At 43.6% G+C, this 26,397-nt stretch overlaps 1 protein-coding gene across 21 annotated transcripts in view; it reads right to left on the minus strand.

Moving 5' to 3' along the window:
• Positions 1 to 26,397, minus strand: part of NFASC (neurofascin) — a 184,621-nt gene that overhangs the window by 102,719 nt on the left and 55,505 nt on the right. For 20 of the 21 annotated variants that reach the window (XR_012665721.1, XM_075122073.1, XM_075122076.1 and 17 more), the window contains one exon: positions 2,551 to 2,735. Coding sequence is in view for 20 of the 21 variants with exons in the window: in XM_075122073.1 (XP_074978174.1) it covers positions 2,551 to 2,644 (94 nt within the window). In the remaining variant the exon portion in view is untranslated. Of the gene's footprint in view, positions 1 to 2,550; positions 2,736 to 10,164; positions 10,417 to 26,397 lie in introns of those variants that run through there. The other variant, XM_075122075.1, reaches the window with a different exon arrangement.

Consider the following 26,397-nt stretch of genomic DNA (forward strand, 5'->3'; position numbering starts at 1 on the left):
GACTTGAGCATTGGGCCCGGGTCCCAGGCTAGGACCCTGTTCACCAGGATCCGGAAGGCAATGAGAGAAGAGTGTGCCTGTCCAACTCTCTTTCGCTCTCAAACCTTCCTGACGAAAACTTTTTCAAAACCGATACATTTAGATCAAAAGAGCCTATTTCACCACCAACTAGCTAGCATCGATGTACGTAAGACCTGTGTGAAAGCTCACCTGTGGGCGCATCCTTTGGAGCTCAGGCCCACATCTCTCCTTCTGAAACTCTCAGAAAGAGCAAACGTCCTTTCCATCCATCACGGACTTTTGTCCATTTAAAGATCCCATTACGAATTACCTTATCTGTGAATTCACTCCAAGCCTTCCTCATACACCTTGTCTCTCTCTCTTCTCCTGTTCAGTCTCTCTCTACATCTAGGCTCTGTTTCAGCCACAGACTTAAGCATGTGACAAACTTAAAGCATGTAAACAGTCCCACAGAAGTCAAGACTGTCCCCATGCTTCAAGGTAGACACATGCTTAAGTGCCTTGCTGAATGGGGCCCTGCATTCACCCACTCACCCAGTTGGCATGAGAGCCTCATCCATTGCAGCTCCTGCCTCGTGGAGCCGTCCTACATCTTTCCACCTGTTTCCAAACTTTGCGTAAAAGCACCTCTCTTGCCCATAATTTTTCAGTCCCCCGCCCCTCCTTGGTCATTTAAGTCAGGAAAGCATTTGAGCACAGTTTGTATAACTAGAGTGTCTAAGACAGACCAATATTATACTGTCAAGGGTACAACCTCCCATCTCAGGAAGCGTCATGCTCCCTTAGCCGGAAGTTAGGCCTTGATAATACTGTGCCCGTCTATAACACTGTTCCTAAAAGGATTTCCATGTGCTTCAGAGTTGCAATGAATTCTGTGAGGGGGTGGGGTGGTTAACAACACCCCCTTTTACACAGGGGGAAACAGAGGCACGGAGAGGTTAAGTAATTGACTCAAGTGGCTGAGCCTGGAATAGAATCTCAGCCAATGTGGCCTTTGCTATACTCTAACCACTTAGACGACACTGTCTAGAACAGGACAACACAAGGTCAGACATTTTCTAAGCACTGGCCTTAAGGTGGCTTAACAAAATCATTCAGCAGCAATTTCATTAGCCTGCATTTTTTCCCCATGTTTATCCTCCTGAATAGAATATAAAACCTGCCTAATAATTAACCCAAAATGGCCTGATGGAGGGGGATAAAAATTGCAGAGATGTACATGCAACTTTCCCGATATAACCCAGTTTCCTCCTCCCGTTGGGACCAGACCTCTCTACATCTTGATGACAGCGTCTGCCTGAAAGGACTGCTAATGAGATTCTCTCCTCCATGAAGGAGCACCCCATACACAGTCTCCATAGTAATTGCCCATATCGTACATCTTCAGAGTCTCTTAATTATCAGTGGCAGGTCAGCTACTGGCTGCCTTAACACAGCAGCAACCTGTAGGATGGAAGTGCCCTCATTTCCAGTAAAGCCCATTAGGGTGAATCCATGTTTCTGCTGGCAATAAAGGGTAATTACACAGCAGCAGAGCACCTAAGAATAGCAGAAGAGGATTCTGTGCATCTTGGTGAACTTCAAACACCTATCAAAGCCAAACAAATATGACAGGGTTTTCCTCAGCCCAAGTACAACACAAGGGCCTTCAATTAAGTGGGAATAAAGAGGAAACCTTCTTCTCCCCTGGTTCTCCTCTCAGCTCCAGCATGCTTCCTCCCTGACTGTCAAAATGAGCCCCACTTCTCACCCGTCTTATATCACACTAGGGAGGACAGTGCGTTACTTACCCTGCACATCTCTGCTGACATGTGCACCTTCACCTACTCAGAGGGAGAGGGTTATCCCCTCCTTCTCACCTATGGACAATATCTATACGCCCTGTTCAACTCCTCTCCCAAGGCCATCATCCCCGTGGGAATTATACAAAGCAACACTTGCAAGTGGGCACAAGGGTCTTCCCATGTGAAGTCACTGCAGGACTGGAGCCCCAGGTAGCTTCAGGTCCTCCCCTAAACAAGGGCTCCAACAGCTTCAAAATCAAAACAGTTTAGCTAAGCAACCAAACAAACATGAGATGCATGTTGGCACTGGAACGGGACTTTAGGTGTGGACCCTGGGGGGGAAAAAGGGGAGGGGGGGGAGTCACTTGGACTCCTGTTCTTCCCTCTTTGCAACTACTCTCCAGCCGATTAGCCTGCAAAAATGATCAGCATCCTCATGGGACACGTTCCAGGAAAATGCCAGAAATTCTGCACGAATATTCATCTTGACATTATTTCTTTACAAGGAAAAGCTTAGCTTAGATGCAGCATTCACTGCAGTTTCCAATCTTTAGCCAATAAAGTTGCCTAAAGCACAAAGAGCTCAAGAGACTTGCCCAAGGTCACATAGTGAATGAACGGCTCAGCCCAGACTGGAAAACCCAGGGTCGCTCTGGCTCCTGAGTCCTTCGCTCCAACCATTACACCACATGGCTCCCCGAACGGAGATTTTTAGAGAAAGCTGAACATAAATCTAGAAACTTACGATCGAGGGGAACTTCGATGGCTCTGATGACATGATGAAGGTACAGAGCAAACACCACTCCTGAACAGGTTAGGAGGGACTGTTGCATTACCATTGTGAACGTTTGGATAGTACTATGCTTCCACTTTCCTTCACTAAGGCAGGCCGGCCTCTTGCCACAGTAGCTGTACTCCTCGGATTCTTAACTGCAAAATAAACACAAGCCACAAATTAATGAGCTGATTATAGAGCGCTCTGTATTCCTCGTTTTCTATTGGGGTAGCTCCTAGAGGCTCCAGTGAAAGATCTGAGTCCCATCGTGCTAGGCACTGTACATACACATAGTAAGAGAGGGGTTTTGCCCCAAAGGGCTTACAGTCTTAATATCTGCGTGCTCCAGAGATGTTAGCTCAACAGAGTCCTCTTGCATCTTCGCTGGCTCCCAGTCATTTGATGACATACAATCAGAATACTTGGAAAGATGTACATGAACTCAAGATTTAGAAAAAAGAACAGGAGGACTTGTGGCACCTTAGAGACTAAAATTTATTTGAGCATAAGCTTTCGTGAGCTACAGCTTATGCTCAAATAAATTGGTTAGTCTCTAAGGTGCCACAAGTACTCCTTTTCTTTTTGCGAAGACAGAGTAACACGGCTGCTACTCTGAAACCTGTCAAGATTTAGAATCTAACCTATTCAAAGTGCTTTACATCAACAGTCACTATTTCATCTTCACAACACCCCCCCCCATGAGATAGGTTAGTCACAACTTCCCCACTTTACAGGTGGGGGAAAGTAGACACAGGTCCAAAGCCACACCATGAGTCAGCGTCAGAGCCAGGATTAGAACTCTAGAAGCCCTGGCTTCCTGGCCTGTGCTCCATCAGATCACGCTGCTCCTCATAAATAATTTGATAGTCAAGGAATCCACACCTCCAATCTTGTAGCAGAATCCCCCTTTAATAGGAGTTGCCTAATCTGCTATAAGAATTGCCCTAGCCAGAGATAATAAAATACACATATTTAAAACCTGGAGCACATTTTAAAAAAATGCATCAATGATCAAATTCTGCTCTCCATTACAAGGGTACAAATCTGGAGCAGCTTAACTAAAGCATCCTCTCTGTATACAACCAAGGAATAGTTCCCAAAGATATACACTGAACCAAAAGCAGACTGTGCTCCTGCAATCGGATCTACACTGACTAGCCCTGATGCCTTATGCATGGATCCAATTGCAGGATCGGGGCCTTAGAGCACCTTAATGGAGTCACTCAGAAATACGGGGGACAGATTTTTAAGTGCTCAGCACCCACAAGTTCTAATCTGCACCAAACAGTTAAGCAGCCAGCAGCTCCTGCTGTGACCTTTATGGCTAAACGGTGAGTATTGAACTCTTGAAAATATGGTCCTGAGTATCAGATAGAGGACCATGCAAACTATCACTGTAGCATATGTCCACTGTACTTAAAATTCAAAACACAAGGAATGGTCAAAATCCAAAGTAAGAGAATTCCAAACACTTCAAGGAAACCATTCTGTTTGTACTCAGTTACTCTTTCGAGAAGTCTAGAGATAGTTGAATAGTGGCAAACAATTTTCACAAACCCTGACGAATTAGATACCAAACTCAGGTTTGTTATGTTCACAATCCCACTGATAATTTTCTTCACAAACATTCATCCTAATTCAACTCTGATCGGGAATAATACTGAGAAATCAGATATTCATTTCAGGATGGAAACAGGATCATCATGCTGTGCCTGGTGACTAATTGTAAGTTACTCAGAACTAGTGAATAAAGAAGCGTGAAACCAACAACTGTGTGAAGGAAAACCAACAGGATTTTCTTCTTTAAAGGCTGAGTAAAAATACAGAAGATGCCTCAAAAAAACCCCCAAAACAACCCCTCCCCCTACCAAAACCCCTCAACCAACCACATTAAATAAATAAATAAAAATCCATGTTGATTTGTGAATATCAAAAAAGTGCTACATTTCACTGAAGAAAGCTATGCTGGGAACAGTTCGAAGCTCTAATGAAATCCCATGCAATCTACTTCAGCAGAGTTGATTGACAGTAACAATTATCCTTCTTCCACTATGCGGTGTTAATACCATACAGTATGTTACAAGGTAACAGGAAGATTTTCGGTCATTTATGGATCAAGGAAAGCTGAGCTCAGCTGTAGCACCTCTGTGTCAGGAAGCTTTCTGCTTTTTACTCAATTTTCCAGCTGGACTGGCCGAGCTACTGAAGGTCAAGAGACTTGCCTGGGGTCATGGCAGTGAGTCAATGTCTTAACTGGGAGCCTTCTGGCTCCTACTCCTTTGTTCTAAACACTACACCACATGGCCCTCTTCTTATCATGCTTATGACACACAGAGGAGTTTTACTCATGAGATAAATCCTGTCTTCCCTAACAGCCCTCTTACGGAAGTCAATAGGCCCAGTTCTGCCCTCTGACAGGCAAGCAGAGCTCTCAGTAACTCCAATGTGAGTTGTACAGATAGAAGGGAAGAAAGAACTGGCCCACCTGTGGTTGACAAGTATAAAGAGTAAGGGCCTGATCTTACTCCCATTAAAGGGGGTGGAAAAACTCCCTTAACTTCATTGGGAGCTAAATCAGACTTCAAAACAGGAAAATCCTCCCCCTTGTGCAGAGGGCCAGCACAGGGGCTTATGCACCACTCCTATTTGGAGAACATAAGCAGTGCTTAGGCCTGGCACTGAACTGCTGCATGGGTAGAAAGGCACCCAAACAGATGGCGCGAAGCAGTGCTGCAGAGAATCTTGCACATATGCAACTCCTGCCCTGCAGAGGGGCATTGCGCATACTCAGTTTATGGGAGCCTTTCTAATGGTTTTTAAATGAGCGGATTTTAAAACCTGCTCCAGTTATGGCTGCTGCAGTTCAGAATAACTTCTACTGCTACACCTGGAACTGGCAGACTTCTGATTAGTGCTTTCTAGAGCATGCCCTCAGGGACATTTTGGGAATCAATGAAAACTCCTACAGAAACTAGGGGAAATTTTGCCTGAGAAGGGACTGAGCACTTCAAGGTTTGAGCCTTCACGGACAAATTTCCTCCTCTCCCTCCAGTCACACCTAAGAATCATACTGAAGCCATCTGGGTTGCCCAGATATAAATGGCGGCAGAATTTGGCTCAGCATAATAGCCATTTAGTTCTGCTTCATCTTCCCATACATAAGAGAGTCTTTTGAGGCACACAGGGTACATCTGTGAGATGCAACCATACACTGTCACATCAACAAATCCAACACCCTCTAGAGTTTTCACAATGTGAAACATTTCAACCCCACCCGTGTTTTTTTAAAAATCAGTAACATGGATTAAAAGACAAGGCAAAGGAGAATAAATTATCTTTTTCACAGGGCTTTCGTAATTCATCAGAGATTATGTCATGCCTGAGTTATGACGGTGTCTTTAATAGTATTATAAATATTGGGCCTCAGCGGCAGATGTGCAGACAGTCCTCTCTTAGCTATTACCCAACATTAAGACAGGGCAGCAAATAGAAATAAGTCTGGAGATATTCTGCTATGTGATATTTCCTCTTTCTTTGCACAAGGTTTTTTTCCCCCCGCGTGTTACCAGATGAGAGAGTGGTGCAAGGGCAGGTCATTTGGCAGACAAGGAAAGCCCAGATTCATGATAGATAAATAAACTGCTGGATGCTGCTAAGACTTCAACTGACCCTGAATGTTGTAAAACACAAAGTCCATCAAGAAAAAAAAAAGGGGGGGAGCGATGCCTGGGTTTAATCCACAGACCAGTCTCCCCAGGGAAGTGGGGGAGGCTTCATCCTTGGGTGAACTGAAAGCTAAACTGCACTGTCCTGGAGAATGCACCACAAGGAACAATCCTGCCACAGGCAAGGAGAGGATGACCTCTAATTTCTGTAGTTCTAGATACCATGACTAGCCACCTGTAGGAAAAAGCAGCCGCGAAACAGAAGAATATTTATTAGCTATGATTAAGTTGATTTGCTAACTGCTTGCACGGGGCAGTACATGTGGGAAAACCCCACTGAAAAATACACACTAGGAAACAACAGGAACAGCCATGCAGGATCTTTCCATTCCCCTCACATCGCTGCAATCTGCTGTGTTCCATCAGCCTTGGTATTGCCTGATACCAACGTACTAGCCACTCCCACTGAAAGCACTCCTCCTTCCAACATAGCATGGGATTATTTGGCCCCAGGGAGCTACCACCATTTTCTCAGAGGAAAGCTCTCAAATGTAGGGCTTTCATAGTACTGTGCCATAGTCACCTATGAAATTCACCCCTTCTGCAGAGATCTCACCACCTTCCCGGCTTCAGAAAAGGTGTTAAGAACATAACTGCCAGACCATACGAGACCCATTGTCCAATCGAGGCCAGTATCCTGTCTCAAGACCTGGCCAGCACCAGCAGCCCAGAGAGGTGTAAGAAACCTTGTAGGAGGCAGTGATGGGATGACCTGCCCTCCACATCAGGTCTCCTCCTAATCTCTAATAAAGATAATCTTAAACCCTTAAGCATGAGGTTGCATAGGTCTTCCAAACTTTGTTAGCAGTAACTGTTACAGAGCTCACAATGAACAAACATCTGAGACCTACCAAAGGTCCTCCAGCAAAAAAAAGAGAAAAATCATTCTCCACATGCCTGATAAGTTTTTTTTTTTTACGGAACGGGAATCTCCCCCACCACCCCAGCATTCACTGCAGGATATCTTTACCCACCAAAGAACTAAAAACCAAGAAAAGCCCAATTTTAAAAAAGCCCTGGCAGGTCTAGCAACGCGCAGGTCTGGCGCCACCTGTGCAGGATTGAATTTCACCCTCAGAGCAAATTAAAAGGGAGTTAATTTGTAGGGCTTAATTTGTAGTGAAAGAGGTGCCAGGGCTCAAGCAATTTTTTTTTAACTTTCATAAGTGATGTGGCAAGCAGAGGTGCCAGGGCTATGAACTGCCAAGCCTAGAGGTGCTGGTGCTCAGCCCTGGCACAAATTAAGCACTGATTGGCCCCCCTTACCAAGTTGTTTATTAAGCAGAATGACAGTGGGAAAGTCCAATTGGATCAATATCATCATCTCACAGAAGATTAAACACTTGGGATTTCAAACACTCTTAAGGGAGCGAGGAGATGGACAGTCACTGGGATTCAATGGCAGTTGGGTATTTAAATTCCCTAAGTGCCTCTGAAAATCCCAGCCACAAGAAAAATGTTTTAATTTTCCAAGTATGACAAGCATACTGGTCCCAATCCATTCCTGGTGTAACTCCACTGCTGTCAATGGTGATACATCAGCTATGTTTGGCCCATTAAATGTCACATATACTCCCACCTCTGGTAAATTCAAGGCAGCGTGGTCTAATGGCAACAACACTGAACTAGGACTCAAGAACACTGGCTTCCATTTCCTGCTCTGCTACTGGCTTGCTGAGTGACCTTCAGTAAATACTTCCCCCTCCCTGTACCTCAGTCTTCACATCTGCACAATGGGGATAATGATGCTGACCTCTTTTATAAAAAGTGCTTCGAGATCTGAAAGCACTAGGTAAGAGCCAGCGATTTTCAGTATGGCACTTCTTATGGATTTGTTAGGTTGTTCCTGCGGCAGATGCCTTGAAGATTTTAATGCCCCAATCCTGCAAACTGCTCTCCTTGGGTTCATAACCCGAACTACGCAGCGCCCGACTCACTTCAGTGGGTCTCTGCATGGGTGCAGGAGGCCGCAGGAGGCAGACCCAGTTGCAGGGTCATCACCTAAATTTGCAGCACACAGTTGCTGTGTATCTGGGTATCTGACACTTATAAAGGCAAGTACAGATTCCACCTTCCTCTATTTCCTCTATTGCTAGTATGCCCAATTTTTAAACAAGTCTCCCCATATCTGGTGGTTTTCTTAAAGCTTCAGCTCTGGGAGTCCTGTGATGATGAGAATCTCTGCTTACATTTAAAAAGTAAAAACAATTGCTAGTCTTTGTGCTTGCAAAGCAAAGCTTGAGAAATATGAATGCTACAGGCTAAGAAATCAGAAGGCAAAAATACTCCCCTCAAATTATTATTTAGATCTCATGATTTTTGGGGAGCTGGATTTATGGTTTTTGAACATTTGGGGCTGGCAATACTGCGGCCCTCAGGCCAGTGTTCTGATTCCATTATGAGCATTGCAACCCTATTCTCTGACTGCAGCTCTGCCTACACCAGTAAGTCCCCTCTGTGTCCCAATTCCACCAATCAGATTATAGATAGTTAAAGGTTTTTTATTTTGTTTTGTTGTTTAGTTTTGGTTTTTTTCAAATCACGCTCAGGATTTATTTCCCCTTGTTTTTTCCTACCCCCCCAATGTTCTGGTTAAACTTGGATTTATGCTGGAAATGGCCCACCTTGATTATCATACACATTGTAAGGAGAGGTTTCAGAGTAACAGCCGTGTTAGTCTGTATTCGCAAAAAGAAAAGGAGTACTTGTGGCACCTTAGAGACTAACCAATTTATTTGAGCATGAGCTTTCGTGAGCTACAGCTCACTTCATCGGATGCATACCGTTTTCCGGTATGCATCCGATGAAGTGAGCTGTAGCTCACGAAAGCTCATGCTCAAATAAATTGGTTAGTCTCTAAGGTGCCACAAGTACTCCTTTTCTTATTGTAAGGAGAGTGGTCAGTTTGGATGAGCTATTACCAGCAGGAGAGTGAGTTTGTGTGTGGGGGGGGGGGGGGGAGGAGATGAGAAAACCTGGATTTGTGCTAGAAATGCCCCACCTTGATTTTCATACACATTGTAAGGAGAGTGGTCACTTTGGATAAGCTATTACCAGCAGGAGAGTGAGTTTGTGTGTGTGGTTTTTGGAAAAAAGGGGTGTGTGTGTGAGAAAACCTGGATTTGTGCTGGAAATGGCCCACCTTGATTATCATACACATTGTAAAGAGAGTGGTCACTTTGGATGGGCTATTACCATCAGGAGAGTGGGGTGGGAGGAGGTATTGTTTCATGGTCTCTGTGTATATAATGTCTTCTGCAGTTTCCACAGTATGCATCCGATGAAGTGAGCTGTAGCTCACGAAAGCTTATGCTCAAATATATTGGTTAGTCTCTAAGGTGCCACAAGTCCTCCTTTTCTTTTTGCGAATACAGACTAACACGGCTGTTACTCTGAAACCTCTCAGGATTTTCTGATCTAGCTCTAGCTAGCAATACAAACACTTGAAATAAAGAGTCATTGTGGGACTGGGTCAGAAATTGCACCAGTGCAGGACTTCCATGGTACACTGAAGCCAGCAAATTATATAACAGTTCTGGACTGAGATGCATGGGTAGAATTATGTCAGTGGGGGGAGGGGTAAGGAGTACCAGGGGGTGTGTTCCAAGTAAGGATGACAGTGTGTTGTCAGAGCACTGAAGTACAGCTAAAGTTACTGCACATCTGGCTCAAGTGGCATGCGGAGAACTGCGTGGAACAAGGCTGCACAGTGTTGCCAGAGCTGTTCATCAAATGCTTCCAGGAACACTCAACAAACAAGAAAACACCGCCAAAATTATCCCCACATTCACAAAACCTGCATCAAAGCCACGATCCCTGAGAGCCCCATTGTTATCCGAGGTACGTGGGCATGACTCACCGTGCATCTCAAAACTTCTTCTGCCGTGCTTGTGCGTGTGGGAGGGTTGTTCAGGACACACAGTGCTGCTGCATGCCCACGGCTATATGTCAGAGTGGAACACAGCCCAATTTGTCACAACCTTTCCTCTCACTGGGACAGAAAGCGTGGAGAGAATGTCACTAATGCAAAGGAATGGAGTTGCATTCAGGCGTATGCGCGCACACATCCGCACACAGGGAGATGCTATTGGCCACGTGACTCTCCAATGTCTCAAATCCACTTCTTTGGGTGACTCAAGGAATCTAAGGGTTGAAATTTTAAAGAAGAGACTTTTGAAACATCCCAATTACATTGCCGTGATGGAAATGAATTGAGAATGGGGCTCTGGCACGTAAATCGCTACTCTTAAGGCAAGGGATTATGAGCTCCTCCTCCTCCTCGCATTCAGTTCCGTCCTAGAGCTTTTTAACCTTCGCTACTGGACCAAAAATATAAGCCCATCATATTACAGTTCAATGCCATGTCATGGCACCAAGCCTTTAGGTCACAACATTGCATGAGACATCACTATGAAACACTACTGCACTGTGAAACTAAAAGGGTTCGGATCCCATCAAAAAAGCTGGGCAAGTCCACAAACCTTAAATCTATTACAGTCTCTTTTTCCCAGGGCTGGCCATGTTGGCTGGTATCCTGGTCATGACACCACCCAAGCTACATTTGCAAAACCAGGACCCATAAAATTCAGCAATTGTCCCCCATTGCAGGTGGCATGCTTGGGGTTGGGAATTCCTGTCATTTCCACTGTAGTGTGGCCTTAATCTTCTCAAGTTTTCAGCCCCTAGGCCAAATCTTGGAAGCCAGCACACGGCCAGGCAGCCAGACTCTGTATCTCCGGTTCCAGATTAGACTGGACCAAACATCCCATCTGCTGTTTGCGAGATCCTGGTTTAAAACAGCAGAAATCTGATGACATCAGCTGCTCTTGAAAGATTTTGATTCCATTAAACAGGAATCTAACCTACTGAAGCATAGCCCTGACTCCAGCATCATCCGTATCATGACACCACTTCTCCAACCCAACTAGAACAACAACAAGATGGAACAATTTTTACATTTCCCCAAATACTCTTCCAGAGTTCAGAACAAGTGCATGTCTCAGACTGGTTGGTGCTATGTTTTCCTACCCAGAAAGTGGGATACACTGCAGCATTGACTGTCACAAACTGTTCAATCCAGATTGGAGAATATAGCCCAAATACCACCATCTGCCACAGTCCTTACTCCAGAACTCTTTCCAGATGAAAAGATGCCTTTACCATCAAAGTGTATTTAAAACAATAGCAACCCTCCCCCATGACTTTTCAGTGCAATGTACAGTTCAGGGGGGAAGTGGGGGAGGGGTACAATGTCATTCCTATGAACATGCTAAAAATGCTGATCCTTCCCTCACTGCAGTGAAAGGGAAATTTGCCATTGACTTCAGTGTGAATAATATCAGACATTAAGCTCCTTCCCCTCTATCTCCCAGCCTCAAATTCACAGATTCCACTATAGAGCTTCATGGCTTTTCTTTCTGAGTACACACACAGATCATCACTGTTTTATTTGCAAAGCTCCAGCATTTGGCTTCACATATTGTAACAGCTCATGTATGATTGATTAATCCCACCAATCATGTTTGGATTTCCCAGGTTACATTCCATGTCATGCCACAACAGGGTGATGTTCTACCACCACTACCTTTCTCTCCTGCTCCTCCCCCTGCACCATTTGAATCCTCCTTCTACTTAAAGGGCCTATTTATCCATGTATATTTGTGCCAATTTCGCACAAACTTCTCATCCTTCACTGCACCAGAACCATGCAGCCCTTTTATCACCCAAAGCAGCAGCCACCTCTGGATCACCATTAGAGAAAGAGGGGAAAGGCAAGTGCAAACAGTGGGTACAGTCGGCCAGCAAAAGTACAGAAGGAAAGTGCAGGCCAGGTGATAACACAGGAAAAAGCAGTGGATGGGCATTTCATTGTGATGCATGATGTTTTATGCCTCCCACCAAAGATGCATCCTAGCATTAAGATTGCATATTATTACTATCATGCAACACACCTAAATGGGAATTCAATTATGCAGGATTAAAAAGAGATCATTACAAACAGGGTACATTTCTTCCCTCCCACAACACATACGTATTTTTTACTAATGATTTTTTGTACCAAATATCATAATGCACAGGGACCATATTTGTTTTAATTCCTTTTCGCATCCTTTACTTACCTGTATAACCTTAGGTATATTGTGTGTGCCTAGCTGCTTACTCACAACTTCCCTATAACTACTCCTTTGAAACACAAAAAAAGTGATTTAATTAAAAATATTCATTAACGAGGCATTCCAATCAAGTCTGGCTTCAAGTTTAAGTTATGTCAGAATAAATTTCTAGGAAGCCGAAGCCTCACAGAATTTTTCCATTAATTTAGAGAAAAAGGTAATTGCAAAACAAGTAACAGTTTCACTAGTGCCATGCTGGGACAGAGAGTTCGACAGAGAAATTGATCAGAACAGAAGCGTTATGCTCATCCTCTGATTTGAGACAAACGCAGGAGTGATTAAGGGCCATACATTGAGACAATTAGAGTAAAAATGTAATAACTTCAGTTATCAACGCTGAAAAGGGTGTGGATACGGTGCCAGCTGTAAAATATGTAAAAAATTTGACAGTAACTTTTTTCAACCATTTAAAAAGAAATCTTCCTAGGGCCTGTTTAAAACTAGAAATGGCCCCTATCCAAAGACTCAAATTCATACAGGTCTGCTTTAGATCCTCTGAAATCTGCATGCCTATCTACATCTTGCAGCTTGAGCCCATCTCTATTGAAAACCTAACAATGTTTGCCCAGAGAAAGGAGGTGGTAAAACATTAAAGTAGAGGAAGCCAAAAGGGAAAGGACACATGGAGATAGCTGCAACACACAAGATGGGGAGACTATGTTCCTGCTCCAGGAGAATACAAACAATGGAAACGATTACCATTCTATGGAGACAGGTGCACGTTACAGCTGAGAGTCATATGACGGGTAGACAGACAACAGAGTTTACAGCAGAAATAACATTTCCCATAGCAAAATTAGCCACACTTTTTATTCGTGTGCAGCAGTCATGACAAAGGATACATGGGATCCAGGAGGAGATTTCCTATCATCCACTGTATATTTTGCATCTCAAAATAAACTGACAGTGAGTGGATCCCAACACAGCATTGTAGGTATTCCACCCTATTGTAAAAGGCAGAGGAAAGATTCTGTGCATCCATGTGTGTTTTCTTCTAGTCCAAGTAAATCCTCCTCCTTCCAAAAAATAGTTTGCACTTATATATATATAATATGAACATTTTGAAGTGTTTACAAACATTAAAGAATTCTCAAAATACCCAGGTGAGGTACATATTAGCCTATTACATAGATAGGGATACTGATGCAACAAGAGGTCAAATGACTCCCCCAGTGACACAATAAGCCGAAGAAAAGCACTGTGTAAGCTCAAAAGCTTGTATCTCTCACCAACAGCAGTTGGTCCAATAAAAGATATTTCCTCACCCACCTTGTTTCCACAATCAGTGTCATTGTAAGGAACAGAACTTGGCTGACTTCAGTGTAACCTTGCACTGTATCCAGTGCAGGGATTGAATACCTTAAATATTGGCATCGGTGGTTTATAAAAAGAGTTTCCAGGAGGGTGGCTTTGCATTTGAAAGTGCGTTATTTGCATGTGTTTTTTGCACAGTTCTGTTATGGGTACAAATATAAAAATGGCTCCTCTAATCAACTGATTGTAAGTGCAGATCAGGTAGAGGTGCAGTTACTCAGTGCATTTAGCATGAGGAAATTGCATTTGCAAGCAGGGAATGTGCACTTTCCCAAGCTAAAAATATAACCCATTATTCTTTTTCTGGGGAATACTTAATGCAGGAAATACTGGTCCACGTGTACCACTGAAAACAGGAATACAGTTATATTTAGCCCGAAATTAATACATTTCACATGCGTGAAATTGTGATTCAAGTACTGTTGTACACAGAATACTGTCTAAAATTAAACTTCATGCAAGTTGCAGACATTATAGTAACAAAAGCTGCACACCAGTGGATTGCAATGTACAAAAAGAGTGATAATTAGTACTTCTTTAAAAATAAATGGGTAAAATAAGTTGGTTTTAAAAAATCAGTTATTGTAAGGAAAACGAGCTGGACAAATGAACAGAGCTCTCCAAAAGCCATCATAAAGTTCATCAAGTACACTATCTGACAAATACGATTCAATTGGCTCCACAAGGCAATAAACGCAATTCCCTGACGTTTTGACCCAAGGTTAGTGAGAGTTGCAGGTGCAGCCTCTTTAGGTTTAGCCCATTATTTTAGGAGTCTATTCACCTCTTGATATGCATATGCATCAAAGAGGAAAGATCCCCTGGCTTAGTATTTGCTATTGGATAAGTGCTCACCAGGGCCGGCTCCAATGTTTTTGCTGCCCCAAGGGACAAAAAAAAAACCCAAAAACTTGCCGCCGAACGGGGAGGCGGAATCCTGCCCGCCAAACACGGAGGCGGAGCGATGGTGCGGCTGCCGAATTGCCGCCAGCAACCGAAGAGTCGTGTCCCCGCTGCCGAATTGCCGCCAAGCACGCAATGTACTGTGATGGAGCGGCCGCCGAATTCCTGCCGCTGCCAAGGGCGGATTGCCGCCCCAGAGCCCCTTTACGTTGGCCGCCCTAGGCACCTGCGTGGTTCACTGGTGCCTGGAGCCGGCCCTGGTGCTAACAATATAAGCTCCTCTAGGCAGCGATTGTCATTTGCTATATGTTTGTACAGCACCTAGCACAATGGAGCTACACCTGGTCGGTGTCTAGGTGATACTATTAAGTTGAAAATGCACGTTATGCAAAGACAGTCTTTGCCTAGGGGAGCTCACAGTCTCAAGACTGGGTAAAAGTTCTTTATTAGTAAAAATCTCTGTCAGTTAATTAGATGATACAGAAAAAACACTTCAAACCCATTTACTGTTATAATTCATTTCAGAGTGCGCACCTTTTCCTAACGGTTTCACAAGCTCTCAAGTTTCGTCTTCTTTGGTAAAGACAATATTTATACACCAACGATCAAAACTGAGCAGAATGTCTGCAAACAACTCAAGTTAGTAGCGAAGGAGAAATAAGTCGAGGCAACTTTTAAACTCTCTCAGTATAACAAAGTAATGAAAAAAATCAAGCTTTAATTTTTTTTCCCCCACTAGGGTGACCAGACAGCAAATGTGAAAAATCGGGATGGGGGTGGGGTTAATAGGAGCCTATATAAGAAAAAGACCAAAAAACCGGGACTGTCCCTATAAAATCGGGACATCTGGTCACCCTACCCCTCACAGAGCTGTGTAACTGCAGCATTTTCATCACACGTGATCTTCCTAAAAGAATTATAGTTCTAGGTATTTGACTGCAGGTTCCTGCCCTTCACTTTCTCAGACAGGTTATTCAAGGACACTATTTAATTTCAGAGGCAGCAGTCCACTCACCCAGCCTGGGAAAACTAAAAGGATAACTGTAGAAGATTAGAGCCTTCGACCTGCTGTTTGTACATTCTACCTTTGGTCAGCCTGCCTCAAGATGACAGGAATCTATTCTTTCCTCTGTCTCTGGGCAGCTGAGTTAGAAAACCTTTCATCCCTTTCCTGATGAATCTGCCCAACCTCTCTCTCCACCCCCACTACCCCTGCAACCTGAGACTTCCATCTGCTCTGTGTGAGCAAGTTTCCTAGCTAGCTTCTATTCATGCGGAGACAAGAGAGATGGGAGGGGAATGTTTAACTATCATTGGCTAGCTAAGGCAGCAGAAAGAAGGGCCAGAAGAGAGACTTAGGACTTGCTTTGATCATTAATAGAACATGAACCACATGCTACTCAAATAGGTCATTATTTCTCCAGCCAGGCTGCTCATGCCCGCCCCTTGGGCATCAGACATTAACCATTCGAAGCAGGCACACAGTCTGTGGCTGAGCAACAATGAAAGGTGCACTGCATGTGAAAATGTCTCCCCTTGCTGCAAACATGCAACTTTCAGTGAGAATCAGTGCTGGGTCCAAGCAGTAAAGTCTAGATCCAGATTTGGTTCCAACCAGTCCCAGGAATAAAATATCCTGGATTTTAGGGGTTTAATTCAGGCCCATATCTCTTTGGAATATTGCCTTTCGTCCAGATTCAGCAAAGCCCAGGCCATAAGTAGTCCTCATCCCTATTTACCAAGGGCTTGATCCAGCCCCAATGAACTCGATAGGAGATTTACCACTGGCTTCAATGAGAACAGGATTGAGTCTCAAAGCACTTAAGCAGGTACTTAGCTTTAAGCACCTGAGCAGTTCCATGGAAGAAAAATGGGACCACTCACATCAAGTTAAGCATGTGCTTAAGTGCTTTACTGAAATCGGGCCTTAGTGCGTTCTCATTAAAACATATTCCTTCCTTGTAGCCGGAGCAAAACACTGAGCATCCTGAACTCTCGATGGAGTCCTTGGCTACAAAGGGTGCACAGCTCTTTGCAGGACTGGGCCCTCGATTTGGAGCAAAACAAAAAAAAAAGCAACAATTGAAAATAAAGAAAAAAATCATCCCATAATGAAGTTAAATAAATAAAATACCCCACAGTGGAGAACTGTTTTTAAATCAACTCATCAGATCCACCAGGACATTCTTCATAGCAATTAGAAAAACTCCTGTTACTAATGTTCCCAAGACGACACTTAACCGTATCATTTTATGGGCTTCATTCACAGAATTAAAAAAAGTGACAATTACAGAACAGTGCTTTGGCATCACTTTTAAAATGAGGGAAAACATTAAGTTTTATGCAGTGTAAATTGATGGTTTAAAAAAAAAAAAAAGTAGTTCCCTAATGAAAACTAGAGAGGGGCGGAGGGGCGGAAAAAACACTTTCTGGGGTCTCTCTTCCTGTCCTGCTTTATTCCCATTCCCTGTCACTGCCCCCGCCCCCCAACATGTAATATGCTAGCTGGGTTTCCGGGTTGCTGACTTCAAGGTTGTAAATCTGCCCTCTCCTTTTGTTTGGCGATAACAGGACCTGTTGTCACTTGCGTTAAAAGCCATCACTTGCATGTAAGATGACTGTTAGGGCCCCGATCTTGTGAGCTGTTCATGTGAGAACTGCCTCCCTGGAACAATTTGCAGGACTGAGGTTTAAGATGGCAAAATAAGATCCTTCATTATATTATATTATGTATGTACACAGACCCACACCCTGTCTACTTTAACCGCTATACTACATACATCACCCCCCACAATATAGAATACTCACACACAAACCAATTCTTTTTGAACGTGTGAATCCCTACAAGCATTTTTAAGAAGCCACTTAAAACATTTGTTGCATTATTGTGCAGGTGGCAGGGTCAATGTATAGCAGTATCAGCACACTACATAGCAGATATGGGGAAAGGATCTTTTGAAACTTTTATCCTGTAGGTCTAACTGGAGCGGAGAGTACCCTTCCTCCAGACAGCAGCTATCTGAAACTCTTAGGAAGGGCAGCATTTTCTGTCCTCTCTATTCAGAAAGGAGAGAGGAGACCTGTGTACTTGTTTCTGAAGTTACGTTCAGCTTTCATAATTGTTCTTCAGAACACAGTGATGGTCACAAACAAACCCAGACAAAGCCAGGTGATTTCTCTTCTTTCATTACAAAATCCCTTTAGCAACTCTAACACTCTTTTCCCCTGCCCAGCATTAGGGGGTGGGTGGGTACGAAAGACAGGTTTGTACCGGGAAGCCCGTTTCATAGTTTAAAGCTCTGGAAGGTCTCACACCCCTCACAATCCTATTCTACACGTCTTGGGGATTAACCCCAAACCAGAGACCCCAAAAGACCTTCTCCCAAAAAAGAAATTTCTCAAGATGTTTGGATCCAATCTCTATGGCTGGGCCTGATCACTACAATGGGTCAAACCTAACAGCCGGCTCCAAACTCACACAAATTTTGCAAGGTTCAGATTTGAACCCAAAGGTTACAGTTTAGGCTCATATCTGTAGGGTACCTTTAATCCCAAAGCATTTTGCAGATTATATCCAGTATTATTAACTATTTATATTGCTATAGCACCTAGAAGCCTCCATCAGGTGGGATTCAATGTGCTACATACCACACAATTATATCGTAAAATGCAAGGGTGGAAAGCAGCCAGCAACTGGCACACAGCACAACACAGTGCAGGGATGTAATTTTTGGACAGTGGCACTGGGGGTAATCCCTACTTTTAGGAAAAGCAGTTGTGGGACCCTTAGTGTCCAAGCTGAGCAAATTGGATCTGACAGAGACTGGCCGAGGGGTTAGGGTACGAGCTGGGAACCAAAAACTAGAGTAAAGTTAGGAAAAGTCTGCAAGACAAAAATTACATGGGATAAAGAAAATACTATCCATCCCAACCATATTGGAGTTATATGGATTTCAACACCCTATAGTTTTGCACACAGATGCTATACCAGCATGCTGGCCTGCTGAGAGAAATTGGCAATTAACTCCTCATTAAAATTTCATACCTCAGCTTTCCTCTTCCCTCATTGTCTCCCCTATCCTCCTCCAGGTCCCGTCTCCCCCACTGGGTTAGTCTCAGCAAAGGGCCTGAAGCAGCCTGATGCAGTCCATCTGCAATGCCGTGGAGCTGTAATCAATGGCTGGAGCGGTGAACCTTGGTATACAGTAGCCCTACCTCCCCCACTGACAGCTATTGTTCAACCCTCCTGGAAGGCTGTCCATCTGTTTCATTGTTCTGCGGGTGTGAGAAGCCTCCTACAGGAACCCATATGCTGCAGCTGTCAATCAAGGAATCCACACAGATCAAGGGGTCAAGGAAACGGGTTTTTTGGGGGGTGTCACAGTTCATGCTATTCTAAAATGTTTAATCTCCATTCACCAGCGACTCCATCCATTCCCATTGCCACTCCAAAAGGATGCTGGGATTTGTTTGGACATGAGGCAGACGATGATGTGTTTAGCTTTCCAGACTATCAGAGTTGGGATTCGCCATTGAGGGACTCCCAGCTTGCCTTGTGCCTCAGAGTTACAGAAGCTTTAACAATGGGTGACACTCCACTCTTTCCTTCCCGCCTGAGAAGGTCAAAGGGTTCTAGGAACATCGGCTAATATAGCCATACAAACCAACCTTGAGATAGGTGCAGTGCTCACCTTTAAAAAGGCAACAGTTTGTGCGCAGTGGTATGCTAGATACCACAGTTTTTTCCTATATTTGGAATATGACGTAAACCTTATGGGTAAAGTACCATCAAGAGACTAGGATACAGAATATACCTATAATACAACTATAAAAACATACACCACAACAGAAAATTACATCTTCTTTATAGGCTTTAAAAAAACCACACAGCATAGAGAAGTATAACACTTCTAGAGAGTTCTACGGAAGTTATTTTTTAATACATTCTATGGGACTCTTCCCTAAGGGCATGGGATTCTGTGGGCTTTTAAAATGGCAATTGCCATAGGTACCATGATAATTTCATAAAATGGGGAATCTGAGGCACTGATGGGTTTGATGACTTGTCCAAGGTCACCGAAGATGTCAGTACCCAAGCTGGGGACTACCAGTTTCCATTCCAACTCTCTAGCCTACGCTGTGGCCACTATTGTCATTCTTTTCTAATGGCTTCCCGTCCTCCTCTCAGCCAATTCTTTTTCCCACACGCAGCATGATTCCCTACGTAAAATACTGGATACAATCCAATGGAGGGGCTGAGCATTTTCATCCCCCAGCAAAGTTAACAAGAGCCGATGGTGCTCAGCACATTGCAGGAATCAGGCCTCTTATTCGGAGCATGCCAAAATGCTTGGCAATATAAAGGCTGATGTTTGGAATTTTGATTGTAACCCAATTCTAACAGTCCTCTCGGCTGCTATCAAGAGGAAAAAAATTCTTCTTCTATTCCATACTCTGTCCCCCTTGTCCTCCATAAAATTTCCTGTCCTTTTACCTTGTGCATGCAATGGCACGAGTTTGAAACGTGCCCTGGGATAAGGAGAATGCCTGCAGAATAATTATTGGTATTGTCTTGTTAACAACACTGCTACTCTTATTATTGGGCCAAATCTTCAGCTGGTATAAAGCCACATAGCTCCACTGAAGGCAATGGAGCTATGCTGATTTACACCCTGTGAGACCCAATCAGGAAAAACAGTAACGTGTACCAGGTCTGAGCAGTAGTTTCAGAGTTGCTTAAAGTTGAGTGGGGCTTTGCTTCATAAAATCAGTTTGTTCTGCTGCAACAATAAAGTAACACACAGAGAGGCAGGAATCTCAGTCAACACTAAACCCAAGCCATGATGCCAAATCTGGGGCTATTGTGGGCATCCTGGCATGTTCCACTCACAGGCCACACACCAACTCAGCTATCTTAATTTGTTCTCTCTTTTGCCCCCCCTATCCCCGGTTTGATGAGCAAAAGCGGAACACAAAAAAGGGGGAGGCGTGCGAACGTAGCAAATAAGGGCTCTGTCACTAAAGAAGTGTGCATCATGGTCTCAGTGCATTATAAAGAGGGAATGCCTGTAATCAGAAAGAACGCTAGCTCTCATGATCAGAGAAATGCTTTTAGAACGACACTTCAGATAACTACAGCCAGAGGACTAACACACAGCCTCAGCAGAAGAGAAGTGTAGATGCCACTTAAAGCAGGCAAGGTTTGACTGGTCTCAGCTCACTTGAACTCTCTGGATATCTGCTCACAAGTTCGTGCTTTTTACAAACCAACACTTGCACTGCCTCGCAGGGGAAGTCAAGATAATCTCTCTCACTCACGTCCAAACACTCCTCTTGGTATATAAAGCAGGCAGCTTAGACACTACAGGTTTAGGCCTTATAGAAAACCCAAGATAGATCAATGTATTTTGTATTAAAATCAATAGCCTCTCCTGCTCAGAAACCTGCCCCCGGAAGAAAGGCACAGGGAAACAGAAGCTGTTCCTCGCACCACTTCTCCGTGTTATTTCACAGTACATTGCACCCTCTTCTCTATCTCACCCTTTGTAGCAACCCTGCGGCATGCATATCCATTGGGGGGGATTACGAGTAGCTCATGCCCTGCGAGCTGTATGTATAAAAATTTGCACACAAATGCACACAGCTTTTGATTATTATTACTACTACCACTATTTAAAAAAATGCAGGAGGAACTGAATAATCTGACTTGCTGATACTCAAGGCAGTGGCTGTAGCTCGCAGCTTTGGAATTTATCAGCCTTGTTATATAAGTCCGATAGTTAAGGTGACAGTTTTATAATGTAATCGGTTTCCTTACAAATCTCTGAGTCACACTATAGCGTGGGGCAACTTCACTTAAGGTCTCTCTGTCTAGGTAGGTTTCAGAGTAGCAGCCGTATTAGTCTGTATCCGCAAAAAGAAAAGGAGGACTTGTGGCACCTTAGGGACTAACAAATTTATTTGAGAGTAAGCTTTCGTGAGCTACAGCTGAATGCATCCGATGAAGTGAGCTGTAGCTCACAAAAGCTTATGCTCAAATAAATTTGTTAGTCCCTAAGGTGCCACAAGTACTCCTTTTCTTTTTGTCTAGGTACTTATCCACCATTGTCACATCTGAGCACCTCACAAACATTAATGGATTTATCCTCATACCACCCCTCTGAGACTGAGTGTACTGCTACCCCCGTAACATGAGTGGTGGCGACAGATATACATTACCTCACAGCTCTTTCTAAACAAGCTTACTTCATTCTTAAGGTAAAAGGCACTACAGAAAAAAAAAAAACACTGAAAACAACAACAGAACCTACACAAATTCTAATAAGCTTACCAGAGTTCTCCCCAACTCTAACATGGGCTCTGGCAGAAGTCTTTCAGCACCCCACCTTAGGGGGTGTACACCCCACCTTAGGGGGTGAATTTGTAACCTTGTGGTTACAAATTCATCACAGCTTCAGCTCAAAAGAAGCACACTCATGACAAGTTTAGTCCACCTTTTATACAGATCAGGGGTCTTGAATATGGAATTTCCAGAAGCAGGTATTTAGTATACAATGGGTCTCTCCTCACAGGATGTATCTTCAAAAGGTTGGCTGCAGAGGGGAAGAATTTGCATTCCCCTCACCTCAAGGTAACTTCCAAGGAAATCCACTTCAGACATATTGTTCCAAAAAGACCACTGAATTTCCTAATGCCTTCCAGAGATAGCATTTATCTTGTCTTCCTGCTAAAGAAGTTCCATGCAACCTCACAATAGCCCCTAAACATTTGTATTGGTAATACAATCAACTCCAAAGATGCTAAACTTACTTCAATAAAGCTCATTCAGGATATTATCAGTCTGTCACAGGGAATCCCAACACAGTGAGGTTAAGTTACTTGCCACTGGCCACACAAGCAATGTGGCAGAGATGGGAACTACACTGAGATCACCTGAGTAGCAGTCCAGTGCCTTAACCATAAGATCGTCAACAGAAGGAATTACTCTAGCTTTATAGCTCTGTTATCAACAGCAGAACTTGACTTAACACATGAAAACATTCCGTGGAGAGAGATGATTTGGACTTCATTGACTGAAGGATGATAACAAGAAAAACCCAATGCTTCATAGTTATGAAAGCACAGTACCTGCTGGGAATTCTCAATCTGACAGTTGATCAGCAGATTTTTAGGGCAATTTCCTGTAGCAGCAGGGGTACCTTGTTGAAACAGCTCTACTAATGAGCAAACCAAACACCATCTCCCACTGTCCGCGGACAAAGCCGCTCCCTATATGCTTGTTTGACATCTCCTCGTTTCATCAGTGGGACTTGGAAATGGTGAGAAAAATCATTCATGGAAGTTCCTTTTGTTTTCCATTAAGTATGTCACAGAATACAGTTTATTCATGTTTCCTTTCAATGACAATAAATGTTGCATTTAAGGCAGATGGGTTGGGAAACGCAACCTTCATTTGAAATGAAATCAACCAAGATGATCTCTTGACAATTTGGGGATGTCTAGGGCTCTTCTTTATATTTAGGCTTAGAAGGATGAGATAGTTATTGGTAAATATTGATTTCTTTGTACACACACAAACCAACAAAAATATTTCCATCGATAATAATCAAAATTTATAGATAGGCAAAGAAAGTAAAAAAGCTGCTTGAGAACTTTAGAGTTTGATTTAAGGATATTTATTTTGTCTGTTTTGACATGTGATGTTGACAGTTTGTGTTTTAATAGTTATAAAGCTTTAACTTTTTGACTGTCAAGTCTATCTTTATATAATTATTGCTTGATTCCCTCATTGTCTGACCCCCATAATTTCCCACAATGGTGAAAATGTAAATAAATAAAAATATGGGGTAAAAATGCTGAAACCCCATAATTTTGCACAAGTGTGAAAATTTAAATAAGTAAAAATAAAAACACACAAAATAAACATGGATAACTGTCGAAATCAGAAAAAAAATTAAATTCCATCAAGCCTATTTATACCGTTACTTATGGGGGGGCACACTCTACATTGTAATCTGGTTTATTATTATAATCTTGTTTAAGGAGAACAAGGAGTAACTTTAAAGGAGTACTGCAAAGGGAGTTTGAGGAGAGATGAGCTTAAAGGGCAGCATAGCACATGCAGAGAGCAGATGGAATTACACACCACTGATGGGCCACATTCCTGCCCTGTTATCACACTGCATCATATAAGGTACATTGAGCTTTTATGAAAAGCAAAAGAGGAATAGATGGTTCAGTGGATTGGTGAGAGGCTGTGGAACCTCTAACCTTCAGGTCATCATTTCTAAGCCAGCCTTGGTTTGATAGTGACTGAAAGTTGTGACCGAGTTGTGACTTTCCAGTGGCCCTTGCGTGAAATGAATCTAGTGGATCTTAGTCCAATTTGCAATAGACTAGATGACACCATATAGATCGCTTCCACAACTGGCATTAATTGCTCCTCCAGAAACCTGCACTGTTGCAGTCTCAGCAGAGATGCAAGGAATTGATGGGATCACGGAGACAGAGCTCCCTTCTTGGACCATTTAAAGACATTTGAGGCATATAGGCAGAACAGCATGCAGATAATTTTTCTCTGCTGCTGCCCATGCTCTGTGGATGGACAGAGGCCTTTGGCCCCTAGGACTGGCAACCTGGCACCTTTCATCAGCACTATATAGAAGGGAAACTCCCTCACAATGTGGAGCAAATAGCAGGATCAAAAACCCATCACCTCCACATAAAAGCTGTTAATGTTTGTATGCATGCTCCCCTGGTTCGCCTCACCTCAGAGGAAGCAGCATCTCTCATCTGGTGATTAGCAGATTGCTAATCACACACTGCAATAACTATGAACAGCTGTCGTTACACAATTCATACAGCAAGTGCTTTGGAAAAGCCGGCTTTCTCCTTCTGGACTCATACTCTAGTTCACTTCATCTCCCCTCCATAGACTTTCCCTCTCAAGGCGAGCATGCGGGGCCCTGTGGGATTTGCAGCAAGCAGCTGATAATCACAGGCAAAGCCAATAGAAGCAACACCCAGAGAGAGGTGACATGCTCTAGTAGACCAACCACACGGTACTGGGAACCACAGACCGAATTCTAACTCTGACTCACTACGTGACCAGAGGCGAGTCACATCCTCACTCTCTGCCTGAGTTTCCCCATCTGTAAATTGGGGATAATACCTGTCTTACGTGATGCTTCATTCATTCCTATTCAGGAAGTGCTATTAGATGCTCAGATGGAATTTGCTAGGAAAGGCAAAGTATCGTCAAATCGTATCCACCAACGCAGAAAACTCCACCCAAATCCAGCCTGATGGAACAGAGGATGTTACAGTTAGAGGAGAATTATAGTTCTCTTTACATGCTGCATTTGCCATTCTTGTGATGCTTCAGCACGGCAGGTATCTTCATCCCCATATTATATATGGCGAAACAGTACCCGGGTACTATGGCAATGGATGTTACATGAACCCCCAAGACAGACAAACTAATGCAGAGAGGTTAAGAGCCCGCTTTTCCGGTGGTGCTGATCGCCCACAATTCCGTTTAGAAGCAATGAGAACTGCAAGTGCTCATCACTTCCAAATACCAGGCTCTCGGTGACTTGCTGAAGGCCCATGTCATTATCATTCCAACAAGACATTAGGCTCCAGCCTTATACCTAAGGTCCCACACAACATGTGTTCATGTGACCCAGCAAGCCAGAATGCCACTGCACGTTCCCTGTCCACAGTCCTGGGAGACCCCAATACCAGCAAGGCTACAACTGAGACTCAGGGCTTGTCTACACAACATAATAAGACTGCAGCAAGCTGGGGTGTGAATCTACCCCACGCTAGCCAGCTGTTCAGGTAGACCAGTGGCTCTCAACCTTTCCAGACTACTGTAACCCTTTCAGGAGTCTGATTTATCTTGTGTACCCCAAGTTTCACCTCACTTAAGAGCTACTTGCTTACAAAATCAGACATAAAAATACAAAAAAGTGTCACAGCGCGCTATTGCTGAAAAATTGCTGACTTGCTAATTTTCATCATATAATTATAAAACAAATCAATTGGACTAAACACATTGTACTGACATTTCAGTGTATAGTGTACAGAGCAATATGAACAAGTCAGTGTCTGTAGGACATTTCAGTTTGTACCAACTTCGCCAGCGCTTTTTATGTAGCCTGTTGTAAAACCGGGCAGATATCTGGATGAATGATGTATCCCCTGGAAGGCCTCTGTGTACCACGGGTTGAGAACCACTGGTGTAGCCCCTGCCGCTGCACCGTTAACAGTTCGTTAGAGTGCTCTGATGTAGTTCCTCTTTGAAATGGGACTAGCTCAAAGTGTTCTAGCCAATGATTAATGCAAACCACCCGGGTGCACATGGTCCGTTAAACCATGGCAGGCTAGCGTGGGGGTAGATGGATACCTCAGCTTCCTGCAGTCTAATTGTTCATATAGACAAGCCCTAAATTCCCAAACTTCCCAGACTACATGAAGGGGTCGCCCACAGGCCACACTGCTTTTCATACTGGCAATAATAATGGCTTCTCTGCAAATGAGGAGACAGTTTGTCACCAAAGTCAGCTCTTCTCTGTGCGCCCCATGAAGAGTTTACATTCTCCTGCACGTGGTGTCATGTAGGTTAAACTGCATCTGCTCAGCTGTATCACAGCAGCCTTTGACAAGATGTAACATGTCACAAATATACAGGGCCAGAC

Source organism: Caretta caretta, chromosome 21 (genome assembly GCF_965140235.1).
Source record: "Caretta caretta isolate rCarCar2 chromosome 21, rCarCar1.hap1, whole genome shotgun sequence".
In the NCBI taxonomy this organism is placed as follows: Eukaryota; Metazoa; Chordata; order Testudines; family Cheloniidae; genus Caretta; species Caretta caretta.